General features: G+C 47.4%; 1 protein-coding gene across 1 annotated transcript in view; it reads left to right on the top strand.

Annotated features, from left to right (window-relative positions):
• The window catches only part of Dnah10 (dynein axonemal heavy chain 10), a 114,029-nt gene that overhangs the window by 23,161 nt on the left and 74,258 nt on the right, over positions 1-16,610 (top strand). Inside the window, exons 13-21 of the mRNA XM_077796086.1 lie at positions 1,442-1,618; positions 2,611-2,736; positions 3,524-3,696; positions 4,837-4,988; positions 6,967-7,131; positions 7,691-7,898; positions 10,975-11,131; positions 15,072-15,548; positions 15,665-15,823. Of these exons, the coding sequence (XP_077652212.1) occupies positions 1,442-1,618; positions 2,611-2,736; positions 3,524-3,696; positions 4,837-4,988; positions 6,967-7,131; positions 7,691-7,898; positions 10,975-11,131; positions 15,072-15,548; positions 15,665-15,823 (1,794 nt within the window). The remainder of the gene's footprint in view (positions 1-1,441; positions 1,619-2,610; positions 2,737-3,523; positions 3,697-4,836; positions 4,989-6,966; positions 7,132-7,690; positions 7,899-10,974; positions 11,132-15,071; positions 15,549-15,664; positions 15,824-16,610) is intronic.

The following is a 16,610-nucleotide window of genomic DNA, read 5'->3' as shown; positions in this document are numbered from 1 at the left end:
GGAACCGCAGCGTTTTCCCCAGGAGCATGTCACATGATGGGGGTGACCCCCAACAGCACGGTTTTGTTTACTTGGTGAAGAAATTAAATAAGCATTTATCAAGTACAATATCGTCTCCCTCACATTAGGGCAGGCCTGAGGAGTCAGAAATAATCGTAATGATGATAGTGGTGGTGGCTAACCTCGTCCAGGGACTGTCCACATACTGACAGTTAATTCAGAAAAAGTCATCCAGTGCTCGGTGTTCCAAGTGATGACATTAGCACAGAGATGGATGAGTGAAACTCAGAAACTGCCATTAAAGAAATCAGTTTCTAGCGGGGCGGGGTGGTGCATGCCTGTAATCCCGGTGGCCTGGGAGGCTGAGGCACTAGGATTGTGAGTTCAAAGCCAGCATCAGCAATGGCAAGGCCCTAAGCAATTCATTGAGACCCTGTCTCTAAATAAAAATAGGCCTGGGGACGTGGCTCAGTGGTTGAGTGCCTCTGAATTCAACCCCTGGTACCCACCCCCACAAAAAAGAACAACAACAAAAAGAAATCAGTTTCTAGTGGGAGAAACACACATGCGCACACAAGTGAATAATCACAAGATAAGCTGAGAACACGGGAAATGGTTAGGCCAATGAGGGTCGTGGAAGGAAAGGCCCAGCGGACCCCTCGGGTGTTAGTCCTGCTGCTGCTTTGGCAGATCTTCCTGCAGTGACCTCAGCACAAGTTTATGCCCTTGCAGAACCGGAGGGCAAAATCTGTCACCATTGCCCTGGGTTGCATCCAGGGGCCAGCGGGGCTGCATTCCCTCCTGGAGCCTCCAGGGAGGGTCCACCGCTTTGTTCTGTCCCGGTTCTGGCAGTTCCTGCCCCTTCTACTCTGGACTTTCCCTGGCCCCGCCTGTTTTCAGGGGCTTTGCGAGTGCGATGCCTGTCTAGGAGAGCTCCCATTCTAAGGTCCGCAGACCTGCAGCCTCAAGTCTGTCTGCAACTCTGCTGGCCCGTGTCACACCCTTAGGTTCTGGGGTTGGGGGTGGACCATCTCTAATCATTCAAATGCAATGCTCAGGAACACAGAGATGCTGGGGTCGAGCCCAGGCCTCGCGCTTGCCTGGCAAGTCCTCTGCCACAGAGCTATGCCCCATGCCCAGAAATGCTGCCGCTTAATTATTATTTTGGCTTGACCCTGGTTATGTCTAGAAGAGATTTCCAGATGTCTGATAATCCAGCGTGTGCAGCGAACAGGGCCTGCATCCCTAAGGCCACTTGGAGCAGTGCCGAGCCAAGGGGAGGATGACCAGGGAGCACGAGGGAAAGCCGTGGGGAGCACACATGGTGAAAGCTCTGTGTCCTAGGACACCCCTCCAGCTTCTAGTTTGCATCCACGCATCACCTCTTTCTCCGCTCACATGGTGACGTCCAGCACCAACAGTACGTTTGGTTGCTTTTCAGATCGACATCGTGAATAAGATCTTTGTCAAGAACCTTGAAAACCCTCCTCTGTACAAGAACCACCCTCCGGTGGCAGGCTCCATCTACTGGGAGCGGTCTCTGTTCTTCCGCATCAAGCACACCATCCTCAGGTTCCAGGAAGTGGAGGAGATCCTGGACAGCGAGCGGGGCCAGGAGGTGGGTGGCTTTTCTGAAGCTGTTGCCATCTGCCCACTGCTCCCTCCTAGCGGCAGGTCTCCCGAGTACAGGGGGATCATTGCCTGGGTGGCCACCACCGGCAGCAGGCCATGTGAGAAACGCATTGACCTCAAACTCACATCTGCAGATTAGGGGGTCTTTCCTGTGGTCCTGAGTTTAGGGCTTATATTTAAAATGGCCTTATGTGCCCTTTCTTTATGGCATCTTTAAACACAGGACACGTTCCAGGGTCCTGAGGGCTTCTATTGACCTATGACCGCTGCCTTTTGGGACCGGTCCTCCCAGCGAGCCATGGCTTTTTGTTCATTACAGAGCAGAGGTTGGCCACCTTTTTCTTAAAGATCCAAGCATTAAATATTTGGGGTATTTGAAGCTCACATGATTTGTGTTGCAACCAGTCAGTCTGATACTGTTGCGAGAGTATTCTCAGATGAGGAGTAGACAGGCCAACAAGCTGTTTCAATAAAGCTTTACTTATGGGATGGGGCATGGTGGTGCACACCTGTGATCCTAGCAACTTGGGAGGCTGAGGTAGGAGGATTGCACGTTTGAGGCCAGCCTGGGCAACTTGGTGAGACCCTGTCTCAAAATCAAATAAAAAGCCCTAGGGATGTAGCTCAGGGGTAGGAGCACCTCTGGGTTCCCTCCTCAATACCGGAAAAAAAAAAAAAGAAAACCCCAAAACCCACTGTACTTTATTTATGGACGATGCTGTGTGAATTTCAGATAATTCCTGTATCACAGAGCACGGCTTTTCTTCTCATCATTTAAAAACATAAGGAACAATTCTGAGTGCACGGGCCGTACCACATGCCACTGGGGTGTAGTTTAATGATCTATGCTAGAGCAAGCCTGGACTTCAAGTCACACCTACTCGAACCAAGGTGTTATAAGTAATGAATATAGGTAGGCAGAGAGAGAGTTGAGAAAATGTTACTTCTGAGGACAAAATTGCTTGGATTCTTCAATAGGTCAAACAAAAATATCTGGAGGTGGGTCGGACGATGAAGGACTACGAGGACCACAAGTATGAGCAGTGGAAGGAGACCACGGAGCAGGTCCTGCCCAACCTCATGAAGAAGAGCCTGCTCACTAAGGTGCGCAGCGAACACCTGCAGGGGCCGGACCGGGTGGGGGCGCATTGCCCTTTTTCCCCCCCGAGGTGTGATTTGCTGTCCCCCATGAGGTGGGTGGGAAGGAGAAGGGAGACGGTGCATGTTGCGGTCAGGGTATGAATGGGCTGGTCAGCAGCCCTGGTGACTCTGGGCTCGAGGTTTAACCTCGGACTCCGCATGGAAAATGGGACAAGATGACAGAGACGTGCAAAGTGTCATTTGAACCCTGCATGGAACAGCTGACAGTGGGTTGTTTTTTAAACCTCAGAAAAACGCCCTCTCATGCCATTCATCCTTATCTTAACCACTGGGCCTGGTGTGTCGAGTGCTCAGTGGAAAAAAATGCAGCCATTAGGAGGAACCCGGCAGCTGTAGATTGTTAGTTCCTGAAATTCTACCAAATTGTCAAGTTCTACCGACATGAAGGAAGAGGGCCGGGTGGGACCCCCAGGAGCTTGGATTGCTTACGTCCTATCCAAAGGGGCAGCTGCAGCCCACTGCCAGCCTATCCCTGCTGATGTGATTGGATTTCCCTGGCTTTCAAAGGAAGCCACAATTCTGGATTTTTATGGGATTTCCCAATTTTTAAATGTTGGTGACGAAATTAGATTCTTTAAAAACTCTGTTCACCAAAGAAAATGCACACTCCAGCTAGTTCCAGGGAGAAGGGGCCCACGTTGATCTTTTTTCAAATTCACATTTAACTTGGAATGTGCTGACCCCTCGGACCACCCGTCTTTCCCAGGCTGATGAGACCTCTCTTCCACAGACATCTGCCAACAATGAGGAGGCGTCGACTCTGGAAAAGGGGGCTATTTTTGTAATCAATTTTTCTCCAGCTCTCAAAGAGATTATTCATGAAACCAAGTACTTGGAACAGCTGGGATTCCCTGTCCCTGAACTCGCAAGAAACATTGCTCTCCAAGAGGACAAATTTCTTAGGTAAACAGATCTTCTCTTAAACTGTCAGTAAACTCTTTGGTCTCAGCCCCTTATACTCTTAAAAACTACTTAGGACCCTCTCCCTTCAAAGCCTTCATTTTTTTAAATCTTTATTTTCTAGTTGTAGATGGACAACACAATGCCTTTATTTTATGTGGTGCTGAGAATCAAACCCGGGTCCTGCCCGTGCTAGGCGAGCACTCCACCGCTGAGCCACAATCCCAGCCCAAAGCCTTAATTTTTTAAAAAATATTTTTTAGCCCTAGGTGGACATGATACCTTTATTTTATTTTTATGTGGTGCTGAGGATCGAACCCCAGCCCCTCAGAGCTTTCATTTGGGTCTTATAACTATCAACATCGACCACTGTGTGTGTTAGTTTTTTCTTGCTGTGACCAAAATACATGACAAGAACAATTTAGAGGAGAGAAATTTTCTTCGGGGCTCCTGGTTTCAGAGGCTCAGCCCATGGTCTCTGGCTCCATTGCTCTGGGCCTGAGTGAGGCAGAATATCATGGTGGGAGGGTGTGGTGGAGGAGAGCTGCTCAGCTCCAGGCAGCCAGGAAGCAGAGCGAGAGCTTAGGAGCCAGGGACAGGATATAGTCCCCAAGGACACCTCCAGTGACCTACTTCCTCCAGCGATGCCCTGTCTGCCTATAATTTCCACCCAGTAGTCCACTCAATGACGGGGTTCCAGCTCTGATAAACTCATCATTTCGCCTCTGAACATTCCTGCATTGCCTCACACATGGGCTTGCAGGGGTGGGTGGCAATTCTTAGATCCAGACCATAGCAACCACACTCAAAACTAGGAAGTGTTTAAAGTATGAGTTTACTCACCAATCTAAAAAGAACAAGAATAAACTATTACATGTTAATGCAAATAACAACCAATATTAAAACAAAGTTAGTCAGAATAGTGGAATTGTTTGAAGTTTCTGTGAATCTCCCCCCCCCCGCCCCAGTGCTAGGATGTACCCAGGGCCTTATCCTTGCTAGGCCAGAGCTCCGATGCTGAGCTACAGCCCTTCCCCTCTGCAGGCCTCTTAATTAAACGTGCTGGTTCCTGATCTTTGGTGGTTTGTGGTTGGGCTATTAAGCTTCTCCCGGGCGTCACCGTTTCTGTCCTGGAACATGCAGGTACACAGACGGGATGCAGCGTATGCTGGACCACTACCACATGCTCATTGGAACCCTGAATGAGGCGGAGACTCTCCTCCTTGATGATCACTCGCAGGAGCTGATCCGCGTGTTCAGATCTGGCTACAAGAGGCTGAACTGGAACTCGCTAGGTAACAGGGCCCTGCTGTTGACTGCTCTTTTGACTTTGGGACGCCAAAAATAATTCTTTTAGATTGTTTGAGTTGAATTGCAATTTTTTTCACGTTCATAGATGTAGTTAAATAGCTTTAAAAAGTTTTTAAGTTGTTGATGGACCTTTATTTTATTCATTTATTCAATGCTGAGAATTGAGCCGAGTGCCTTACACGTGCTAGGCAAGTGCTCTATCACTGAGCCCCAGCCCCAGCCCGAGTTAAATAGCTTTTGAGGGTTAATAAAAAAAAAAAAAATTCTTTGTGGAACTTGGAATGAATCCCCAGGCTTTCTCTGGGAACAAAATTTAAAAAGTGTGCTACTTTGACACTCCACTGACCTCTCACCTCTGAACATAAAGTGACCTTTACTTTTTAAAATTAAAAATGGAACTGGGAGAGAATACTTGGCTCTCTTGCATTGTAAGAATTAAATATAGGGAGGTCCCACGGATCCTTTACCTGGTGCCTCCCAAGAGGTAGTTTTTTGCAGAATCAAAATATCACACCCAATACGTCGACTTGGACACGTTGGAGATCCTGGACATTTCCACGCCCAGTGGCTGGAGTGGAACCTGTGTCTTTCTGTCCCCGCCCTCTCCTTACACCCTGCTGACCAGCGATCCCTGCTGCTGACCAATTATCCCTCCCACACAGCTGTCATTTGGTTTTTTTCAAGAGTGTGATAAAAATGCAGCAATACAGTAGTGCTCTTGTCAGTAACTTGGTGACAGTGAGGTGGCCCATGCTCTTGTGGACTCATGTTTGCTTGTTTATGGGATGTTTTGAGCCTTTTCTGGGTGGTTTTCCAGGGTGAATGCTCGGCGTTGATGGCTGAGTCCTGCGCAGAGGGGTGGTTGGCTTGGTTTTCCTACCGCCGCTCTTTGTTCTCCCAGGGGGCTCTATGCTTGCAGCAGCAGCGCAGGAGGGGCCCCTTCCCTCATGCTCCCATCCTGGCCACTGGGCCCCTGGGTCACAGGGTCTCCTGTGGTTGGAGTTTGCATTTCTGCAATGGCTGTGGGGTTGAGCAGCTGGCCACATGCCTGTCTGCTGTCTCGTGTCTTTTGTGAAGTGTCTTCTTGTGTCTCTTGGTCTCTGCTTGTCCTCCTGTTCGTTACACTGTCCTGGGTGCAAGCCGGGTGCCCATCTCGCCGCAGCACGTGCAGTTGAGCCCCGAGAGCCAAGTGCACATTCCCGCTGCTGCTCCTGCTCCCGGCTGCATGTGTGGTTCACATGTATTTCCCCCCACTCTGGCCCGTCTTTTCATCCTCTCAGTGGGGTCTTTTGTTGAGCCAAAGTTTAAAATTTTGATGAAGTCCAAGATGTTGTTTTTGGTAAAATGTCGACTCGCCTTAGATCTTAAAATTTTTCTCTCATTTTTTTCCCCCTAAAGTTGTTACAGTTTCATGCGTAACCAGTTTCATGGGTAACCGAGCAGTCTGCAACCATTTTTGAGTTTTTTGTTGTTGTTGTTATGAAGCGTGGGACTGATCCTAAGTACTTGCTGCTCACTGTCCTGCTGAGCTTCGTGAGCTCAGGCTGGGGTGTTGTGGGCAGGCAGCAGGCAGTGGAGGGCCCAGGAAGGGGGCAGTGAGAAGATACCAGGCCCCATGGGGCTTTCTCTCCACGGCTCTCAAACATGAGTATGCTAAGAGCACAAGAAACGTGGTGGTGATATACATATAAATGTTAAATGTATTCATATATAAATAGAAGTGAAATTAATTTATGTCTAAATATAAAATAAACAGAGTAAAGCCATTTCTGGTGATCTCAGTTGACTCTGGGCACAGGCCTTCTCCTGGTCCCTCAGGGGGCTGAGTGGCTCTATGCCCCTCCCAGGCCCGAGCAGCTGGCACAAGCACTTTCTTGTGACAGGTGTCACGTTAATGTCTTTGGTGGGAGGGATGTGAACGGCAGGGCTGGAAGCCACACATCTTTCTTTTTTTCTCCAAAGGTATTGCTGACTATATAAGTCGGTGCAAACAGGCCATTGGGAAGTTCGAGTCTCTTGTCCACCAGATTCACAAGAATTCCGACGACATTTCCTCCAGGCTCACGTTCATAGAGTCCGTAAACCTATTTAAATATCCGGTGCCTAAAAGTGAGGAGGAGCTCCCAGGTGGGACTGGCTTCTTGGTTTTTCCGTCCTCGGGAGGGATGGGCAGTCCCGTTGGCCAGGGTTTTGTATGTATCGTGCATGTCTGTTCTGCCCCTGGGATAAAAAAGCATGCCTAGAGGTCCCACACACTTACCTGGAAGGATCCCAGTCTTGTCCCACTGTATAGACAAATAGTTCTGCAGAATCTCAGGTCTGGAAATCAGTAGTGCTCTTGTCAGTAACTTGGTGACAGTGAGGTGGCCCGTGCTCTTGTGGACTCACGTTTGCTTGTTTATGGATTGTTTTGAGTGGTCCTGGACTAGTTAACAAGGAATTCAAGAAAAGGAAGGTCACCTGAGGACACCCAAAGCCACCTGCTGTCCCGGGCACACCTGTGCACACATGACTCACATTCGGGGGTCATCGCTGATCTTTGGCTCCGGGTGTATCTTGACTTGGGGATTGACTCAATTTCCACTTTGGGGTCAAGGTTGGAGGCTGTGTGAGCTGGACACGCAGCTTGGGATTTGGACGTCCTTCCCTGTGTCATGGACGGCTGTGACGGGGTCTTCCTCTGCAGGAGTGAAGGAATTCTTTGAGTACATTGAGCGAGAGAGGGCCAGAGACATCGACCACATGGTCCGGTGGTACCTGGCCATCGGGCCGCTGCTGACCAAGGTTGAGGGTCTGGTCATCCACACAAACACCGGCAGGGCCCCTAAGCTGTCTGCCTACTACGAGTACTGGGAGAACAGGATCTACGAGGTGCTAGTGAGGCTCATCCTGAAGTAAGTCCTGTCTCTGTGTGTGTGTGTTGCAGACAGCACTCCCGGGTTAAATGTTTGTTTGTCTGACTGTTGAAGGGCCTGGCAGGGGCAGGATGGGCTTTAGTTGGACTGGGAGGCTACCTTCTGGCCAAAAGGGCCCCGAGGAAGGAGGGTGACCTTCGTTTGGGCTCATGTTCTTGTTAGGTCCCTTGACATTCACAATGTGCCGGATTATACCTCTGTCTGCCCTGACTCTCCGAGGTCCGAGTGCGGCACAGCTGGCAGCAGAGGGTCTCCAAGAGAAACCGATCAGAAAGACCCCTGGCCCACTCCCCTTCTTGCTGGCCTAGTAACTGGCCTCTGGAACTGTTGTCAGGGGGGTGGGTTGCCTCCTGCACCTGCCGCTGCCCCTGGCAGCCACTGCCCCTTCTCCTCCTCATGCCCTGCAGGTTGGCTACGGCCAGCGAGTGCTGAGTGCCTGGACATCATCACAGTAGCGGCCCTCACACTGCCCTGGTGTGCATGCTGGCCACTTAGGGCTACTCTAGAAACTGGCCTATGACCTTCAGTAGTGCCTGTCACAGCCACATCACAGGGTGTTGTTCTCTCCACACAGTGTTCTTTGGGAAGAACCCTAGTTTGCTATTTGACCTTTGCTTCCTGAAAAGGTGTTTTTCTTTTTTTCTCTTTCATTTTTGTTTTGTTTTTAAATGGCATGGTCGTGATGAATTGTTGACTTTCCTTTTCCTCCTTGGCTGATGGGAAGCTTAGGACCACATTTGTAGCCTAATGTAGCTAGTGTACAAGTATTTATGATTTGCATTCTTAGTCTCATTCTTTTTAAAAAAATTTTTTTTTTGTAGTTGGACACAATACCTTTACTTTATGTTATTTATTTTTCCATGGTGCTGAGGATCGAACCCAGTGCCTCACGCATGCTAGGCAAGTGCTCTACTACTGTGCTATAACCCCAGCCCCTTAGTCTCATTCTTGACTCTGGTTGTATTTATTTTTAAAGTTCACAGACAGGAGCGCTCACCTATACTTTGCTCTGTGCCATGCTCTTTATAGTTCTCATCCCCATTTTACAGAAGAGGACACAAAGTATTGGAAGGTTAAGGGACTCATCTGGGGCCATGCAGTGAGGGAGAGAGAGGGCTGGGATTTGAAACTGGACAGTATAGTGCCACACCACAAGTGTCTCTGATTAACATCTTCTTCCTTTTTTTGGTCTACTCCACTGATTTTAGGGTCTCCTCCTGTAGTTAAGTGTCTCTGTGAGCTACTAAATCCACTTTGAGATAACGCATTAATAAATACAATAAAGACCTTTGGCCTTGTGTTCTGGACCCCATTTGACAAACAAGTTGATTCTTTAAGTAAATCTGTTTTCTATATATTTCATTTATGTTTTATTGTTGCTTTTTAGACTCCTAAAATAGCCCCGTATATAGAGCTGCCTTCTGCAGTGTCTGCATTTCTACTATGCTATTTTCCATCCATCCATCCATCCATTCATCTATCCATCTATCCATCCTTTCATTCATCTCTGCATCCACCTATTTATCCATCCATCTGTCCATCAATTTATCATGTCTATCCATTCTTCCATCCTTTTGTTTATCCATACATACATATATAAATATATTTATCTATCTATCCATATATCCATCCTTTTATTTATTTATCCATCCATCTATCATCTATCCATCCACCATCCATTCATACATGCATGCATACATGCATACATACATATATTTATCTATCCATCCATCCACCCATCCACTCATCTATCCATCCATCTACCCATCTATCCATCCATACACCCATCCACCCAGATCCATCCATCCATCCATCCATCTATCCATCCATCTATCCATCCATCAATCCATGTACTCTTCCACCCATCTATCCATGCACCCATCCATACATCCATCTATCTATCCATCCAGTCATCCACCCATCTATCATCCACCCATCTATCCATCCACCCATCTATCCATCCACCCATCTATCCATCCCTCCACCCATCCATATATCCATCTATCTATCCATCCATCCATCCACATATTCACCCATCTATCCATCCATCCACCCGTCTATTCATCCACCCACCCATACATCCATCTATCTATCCATTCACCCATCTATCCATCCATTCATTTATCCATTCATCCACTCATCTATCCACCTATCCATCCATCCATTCACCCATTCACCATCCATCCATCCATCCACCCATCTATCCATCATTGGTCTACCATTCACTCATTCATTTGTTGAAGGCTTCTTAGAGCCTGATGTGAGCCAGGCTCTGGACTGTGTCTTAGTCACAGATGAGGCCCTGTCCTCGGGGAGCTTCTCCATCCCCTCAGGGGAGCAAGGCAAGACCCAGGGAACGTGTGTGAGGTGCTTTCTGAGGAAGACACACAGCTGAATAACTTACGTCTGAGGGCTGCTGTACTGTGGTGGTCCAGAATGGCCATGGGAAGCCACGTGTCAGCCCAGGCTGGAAGGAGAGGAGCCCTCTGTGTAGACACCCAGAGACCAGCTGAAGGGTCAAGAGGGAGGGCGAAGCTGAGAGGCAGGTGGGGCTGGATCAGTCACAATCTAGAAACCCTAACCAGGGGCTGCGGGGTTCTGAAAGCAGCGGGGGTTCTGGAGTGTTTTAATCTGGGGAGAGACAGAGAAGGTGTTTTTAAAACTCTCTGCAGCTGCCATGAGGTTACTGGGTTGTGTGGGGGGGAGAGGGGAAGCAGATTTGAAGGCTGAAGAAGAGTCCCATCCTGGCATGTCCCTGGTTGTGTGACCCCAGAAAGGACAACACAGGATGGCAGATGGGGCGAGGGAGGGAGTGTTCCTTTTACCTGAACCTGAGCCGGGCAGTGTTTAGAGGTCATCACTGTCATTTCCCACCAAGAGGTAGTCGACTTTCCAACATTAGAAATGCACAATTCACATAAATTCAGGATAAAAAGGATGCACAGGGTCACAGGCCCCAGTCTGTGTGCTCCTGCTGGGTGGTGGTGCTTCTGTTGGCTCAGTTGCCGGGCGTCTCATCGAATGGTCCCTGAGTTTTCTCCCTTCGCCCTCTTAGGAATCTGCAGTCTTTTAATTCTCTAGTCCTGGGGAACGTCCCTCTGTTCCAAGCGGAGACCATTCTGACGGCTCCTGAGATCATCCTTCACCCCAATACAAACGAGATCGACAAGCTGTGTGTCAACTGCGTCCGAAACTGCGTGGAGATCACCAAGGTAAGGGCCGGAGGCCGTGTTGCCCTGCAGGAGGCTCCGCTGTGGAAGGCAGGTCCCCTGGGAGGCAGAGGACGAGGGCTCTGCCTCTCTCCTGTCTCTTCCCAGCTCCTCCTCTGCAGGCCCTGGATGAACTCTATCCCATCTGCCCTGTAAGACACACACCATTTCCCCTCATCCCTGGTGGAGACGCCTCCCAGTGGCTTTTGATTTCACTTAGAACACACTCCTCATGCCTCATGGCCCTCGCTGTTGGCACCTGCCACCCTTCTGATCTCAGGTCCTGTCTGGGTCATCCTCCACTTCGTCCAACAGTGGCGCCGCTGAGCTGTCTCCCTCGGTCCTGCCTGACCCCACGCAGCTCCATCTCGCCTCTGCCTTGCTGCCTGCCCTTCCTCCCACTGGACACCCCCTTGCCTCCCTCGTTCTCAGCTGATTAGTCTATAGACCACCGGCCTGGAGAAGGCCGGGCGAACGCGGCCCAAGGGTCTCCTTCACCTTGGATCCCCTACACTGAGAAGGGCATCTGGGTCGCAGTTGGCTCTTGGTGAAGGCCTGTGTTTCCAACAGCTGGAGGAGGGGCTGTCTCTGTGGGCTGGGGGCCGGGGCTGACTCTTCACCTGGTTTGCTTAGCCGTGCAGGGGTGTTTCAGGCTTTTTTTGTTCTTCTTCTAATGTTTCCTTTATTTTTAAATTTAATTTTATTTATTCTAATTTGTTATATATGACTGCAGAATGCATTTCAATTCATAGTACACATATAGAGCACAATTTGTCACGTCTCTGGTTGTACACAAGTAGAGTCACACCATTCATGTCTTCATGCATGTACTTGGGGTAATGATGTCCATCTCATTTCACCGTCTTTTCTACCCACTCCCTTCCCCTCCCTCCCCTTTTCCCTGTCTGAAGTTCCTCCATTCCTCTCATGCTTCCCCCACCATCCCCATTATGGATCTGCATCCTCATATCAGAGAAAACATTCAGCATTTGTTTTTTGGGGGATTGACTTATCTCATTTAGCATTATATTCTCCAACTCTATCCATTTACCTACAAATGCCGTGATTTTATTCTCTTTTAATGCTGAGTAATATTCCATTGTGTATGTATACCACATATTCTTTATCCATTCATCTACTGAAGGGAATCTAGGTTGGCTCCACAGTTTAGCTATTGTGAATTGAGCTGCTGTAAACATTGATGTGGCTGTGTCCCTGTAGAATGCTGTTTTTAAGTCCTTTGGGTATAGACCAAGGTGTAGGATAGCTGGGTCAAATGGTAGTTCCATTACCAGTTTTTCAAGGAATCTCCATACTGCTTTCCAGATTAGCTGAGCCAATTTGCAGTCCCACCAGCAATGTATGAATGTGCCTTTTCCCCACATCCTCACCAACACTTAATGTTGTTTGTATTCTTAATAGCTGCCATTCTGACTTCAGTGAGATGAGATCTTAGAGTAGTTTTGATTTGCATTTCTCTAATTGCTAGAGATGTCGAACATTTTTTTAATGTATTTGTTGATTAATTGTATATCATCTTCTGAGAAATGTCTGTCTGTTCAGTTCCTTGGCCTGTTTATTGATTGGGTTATTTGTTTTTTTGATGTTAAGATTTTTGAGTTCTTTATATATCCTGGAGAATAATGCTCTATCTGATGTGTGTGTGGTAAAAATTTGCTCCCATCAGGTGGTTTTTTTGTTTGTTTATTTTTTAGGTAACTATTTTAAAAATTCTTTTTGGATATGCATTACAGTTAAGTGTATTTTCACCTATTATTATACATACGTACTTTCCATTCTTGTGGTCGTACATGATACACTGGTTTTGTATTCATATGTGAACATAGGAATGTTATGTCCAGTTCATTCTACTGTCTTTCCTATTCCCATCCCCCTCCCTTTCCTTCATTCCCCTTTGTCTAATCCAGTGAATTTCTATTCCCCCACACTTATTGTAGGTTAGCATCCGATTATCAGAGAGAATATTCAACCTTTGGTTTTTGGGGATTGACTTATTTCACTTAGCATGGTAGTCTCCACTTTCATCCATTTACTGGAAAATGCCATAATGTACTTGGGGTAATGATGTCCATCTCATTCCATCGTCTTTCCTACATCCTCCCTTACCTTCCCTCATTTTTCTGTATGGCTGAGCAATATTCTATTGTGTACATATACCACATTTTCTTTATTCATTTATCTATTGAAATGGCATCTAGGTTGGTTCCATAGCCTGGCTATTGTGAATTGAGCTGCTATAAACATTGATGTGGCTGCATCACTGTAGTATGTTGATTTTAAGTCCTTTGGGCATATGCAGAGGAGTGGGATAACTGGGTTAAATGGTGGTTCCATTCCAGATTTTCTGAAAAATCTTTATACTACTTTCCAGAGTGGCTGCACTACTTTGCAGTCCCACCAGCAATGTATGAGTGTACCTTTTCCCCCCACATCCTCACCAATATTTGTTGTTACTTCTATTCTTGATAACTGCCATTCTGACTGGAGTGACATGAAATCTCAGTGCAGTTTTAATTTACATTTCTCTAATTGCTGGAGATGTCGAACATTTTTTTATATATTAACAGACTGATCATATTTCTCCCATGAAGTGTGTTTTAGGCATTTTTAAGAATGAAGATAACTCTACATACAATAAACGGATCATTTCATTTTACTGTGCTTGGAAATGAATGAATAAATTGCACATATTTTATAATCTGTGCTAATAATTTAGAGTAAATTCTTCTAGTTTTTTGGTGTTACATCACTGAGCCTTTAGGGGAAGAGATCTATTTCCAAGGTGTAAGTAAATCCCAGTGATGTTCTCTCAAACATTACAGCTCTTAATCACTGCGTTTCCTGCCAGCTCACCTTTTCTCCTCACTAGCCTCATGTGTTACCTGGAATTCAAAACCTGAAGGGCTGTTGGGAGGGTCCGGGGATCACACAGGAAGCATGGCCTGACCTTGGCATGCAGGAGCACATCAGCTGCTGCCACTGGAGCTGGTGTTGCTGCTAGTCATGATGGCAGTAGAAGTGGTGGCTGCCGGGATCCTATTTTGCTGATTAGATGACTGTGTTCGGTGAAACGCACTCCTGGCTTGCTGTTATGAATCATACTTGATTAAAAGAAAAGGGAAATCTTACCTACCTGCAGTCCCAGCGTGGGTGCAGGGGGCTCTCTGAATTTGAGGCCAGCCTGGGCAACACATAGAAAGACCTTCCTTGTCTTGAAATAGAGGAACAAAACAACAGCAGGGAGATGTTGCATCAGCAGATCTGTTCTGGGATGCTGGGTGGTCCATTTGTGTGACTGATTTGTGTTTCTTCATATGTAAATATGGAAGCAAAGGTTGTCTTGTTTATCTGTTATCCACTTAGCTTTTATAACCTACAAGCCACAGTTAGCTTTTACTGCCTACAAGCCACTCCAGCCCTTAGAGGTGAAAAATGGTAACTATGTATGTAGCTCGAGGTTCCTGGGCTGGGTTCTGCTTAGTGCACCTTGGGGTCTTGGTTGTGCTCACTCATAGACTCTTGGCTTTGTTTGCCAGTTGGGGGCCACTCACAGCTGTGATGACTGGTGGGCTATGGACTGGGCATCTTGGTTCTCTTGTATCTGGCTTGGCTCAACTTGGCCTGCTGCTGGTCCCAAGGTTTGCAGAGCAGAAAAGCATGGGCTGTAGGGCTTGAGTCCCTGCCTGGGTCTTGTATAAGGCCCCCTTCTGCCCCTTGCTGCTGGTCAAGTGGAGTTGCAAGAGCTGAGTCATGCTGGGGAAGCAGACTTTTTTGATGGTGGGGATTTTTGCAATCTGGAAAACTTATTAATAATAAAGTGATTTTCCATTAGTAGCAAGACTTCTTGCTGAATACCAACATGTCTATGGGAGAAGGAGCAGATACTAAAATCCTGTCTTTCCCCTGGTTCTGATTTTGCCAGCATTTTGTGCGATGGATGAATGGCAGCTGCATACAATGCCCACCCCAGAAGGGGGAGGAAGAAGAAATTGTTATAATAAGCTTCCACAATGACATCTGCGTGAACCCTCAGATAATTGAGCAAGCTGTCATGATCCCCCAAAATGTCCACAGGCTGCTGGTCAATCTCATGAAGTACCTGCAGAGGTGGAAGCGCTATCGACCCCTCTGGAAACTGGACAAAGCTATTGTGATGGAGAAATTTGCTGCCAAGAGACCTCCTTGTGTGGCCTACGATGAAAAGCTGCAGTTCTATTCCAAGATCGCTGGTGATGTGATGCGCCACCCGCTGGTCAAGGATGAGCACTGCATTAGACTGCAGCTGGGGCCACTGGCCAGTACTGTACAGGAAAATGCCAAGTCCTGGGTGCTGTCACTGGGGAGGCTCCTCAATGAGTCTGCTAAGGAGGAGCTGGAAAGTCTCCAAGAAGAGATTGAGGTGCCCTCCCTGCTGCTGCCTTCCTCTGAAACCCCACTTGGTGGAGGTGGGTCTTGTCCTGGCACTGTTCTGCTCTTCAGTTGTTCACTGTCCTTGGAACTTTCTTTCTCTCGTAGTCCCTGTCCAAAAATCTTAAGAAGAGTCCCAGCACCCTTGAAGAGCTCAAGTTCATTCTTGCAACAATTGCAGAAATTAAAAGTAAATCTTTGGTCATGGAACTAAGATACAAGGACGTCCAGGAGCGCTACCGGACCCTGGCCATGTATAAAATCTTTGTAAGTCAACCACTATTTTCTTACATATTTTGCATTTTGGGGTTGGCTCCTGGGACCCTTTTCGGAAATCCTTCTCAGGTATACTCCCATTGGTTTGCGTCCAAGTAGGCGACTTTAAGTAATACATCACCAATGCAAGGCAACCTGTAGATATTTAGAACAACTTAAACTTAGAGGTTATTTCTTTTCTTTTTGGTACCAGGGATTGAATCCAGAGGTGCTTAACCACTAAGTCATGTCCCTAGTTCTTGTTATATTTTATTTAAGACAGGGTCTCACTGAGTTGCTTAGGGCCCCACTAAGTTGCTGAGGTTGGCTTTGAACTCATGATCCTGCCTCAGCTTCCTAAGCTGTTGTAATTACAGGTATGTGCCACTGCGCTCGGCTAGAGGTTATTTCTTGACCTTGCACAGCTTATGTGCTTGTTTTGTATACCAGTCTGTAACTGCACACCCTTTCTCCTTTATCTTTTCTTTCATTTTCTTTTCTTTCTTTTTTTTTTCTGGGTGTTCAGTTTCTTTAATAAAAGGCTCTTATAAAAATGAGAGATGAGGGAGATGAAACTGGTACATGATAATTCAATTAGTCTTTGTTAGGGTGGTCCAGTGTGGGTAGCTTTTGAAGCCCATGGATGAGTTCAGGGGGTTCTGGGCTCTTCCTGAAATTTTGCAGGACATTGGTGCTCTGAGCATTCTTCTGGTGAGGGCTGCAGGCTTTCAGCCCATCTGCTACAGAAACATCAGGCTGGAGCTCTGACTCCCGGACCTGAGGCCGTGCAAGTGCATCC

Source organism: Urocitellus parryii, chromosome 3 (assembly GCF_045843805.1).
Source record: "Urocitellus parryii isolate mUroPar1 chromosome 3, mUroPar1.hap1, whole genome shotgun sequence".
Taxonomy (NCBI): Eukaryota; Metazoa; Chordata; class Mammalia; order Rodentia; family Sciuridae; genus Urocitellus; species Urocitellus parryii.
This window is presented reverse-complemented; position numbering and strand designations above follow the sequence as displayed.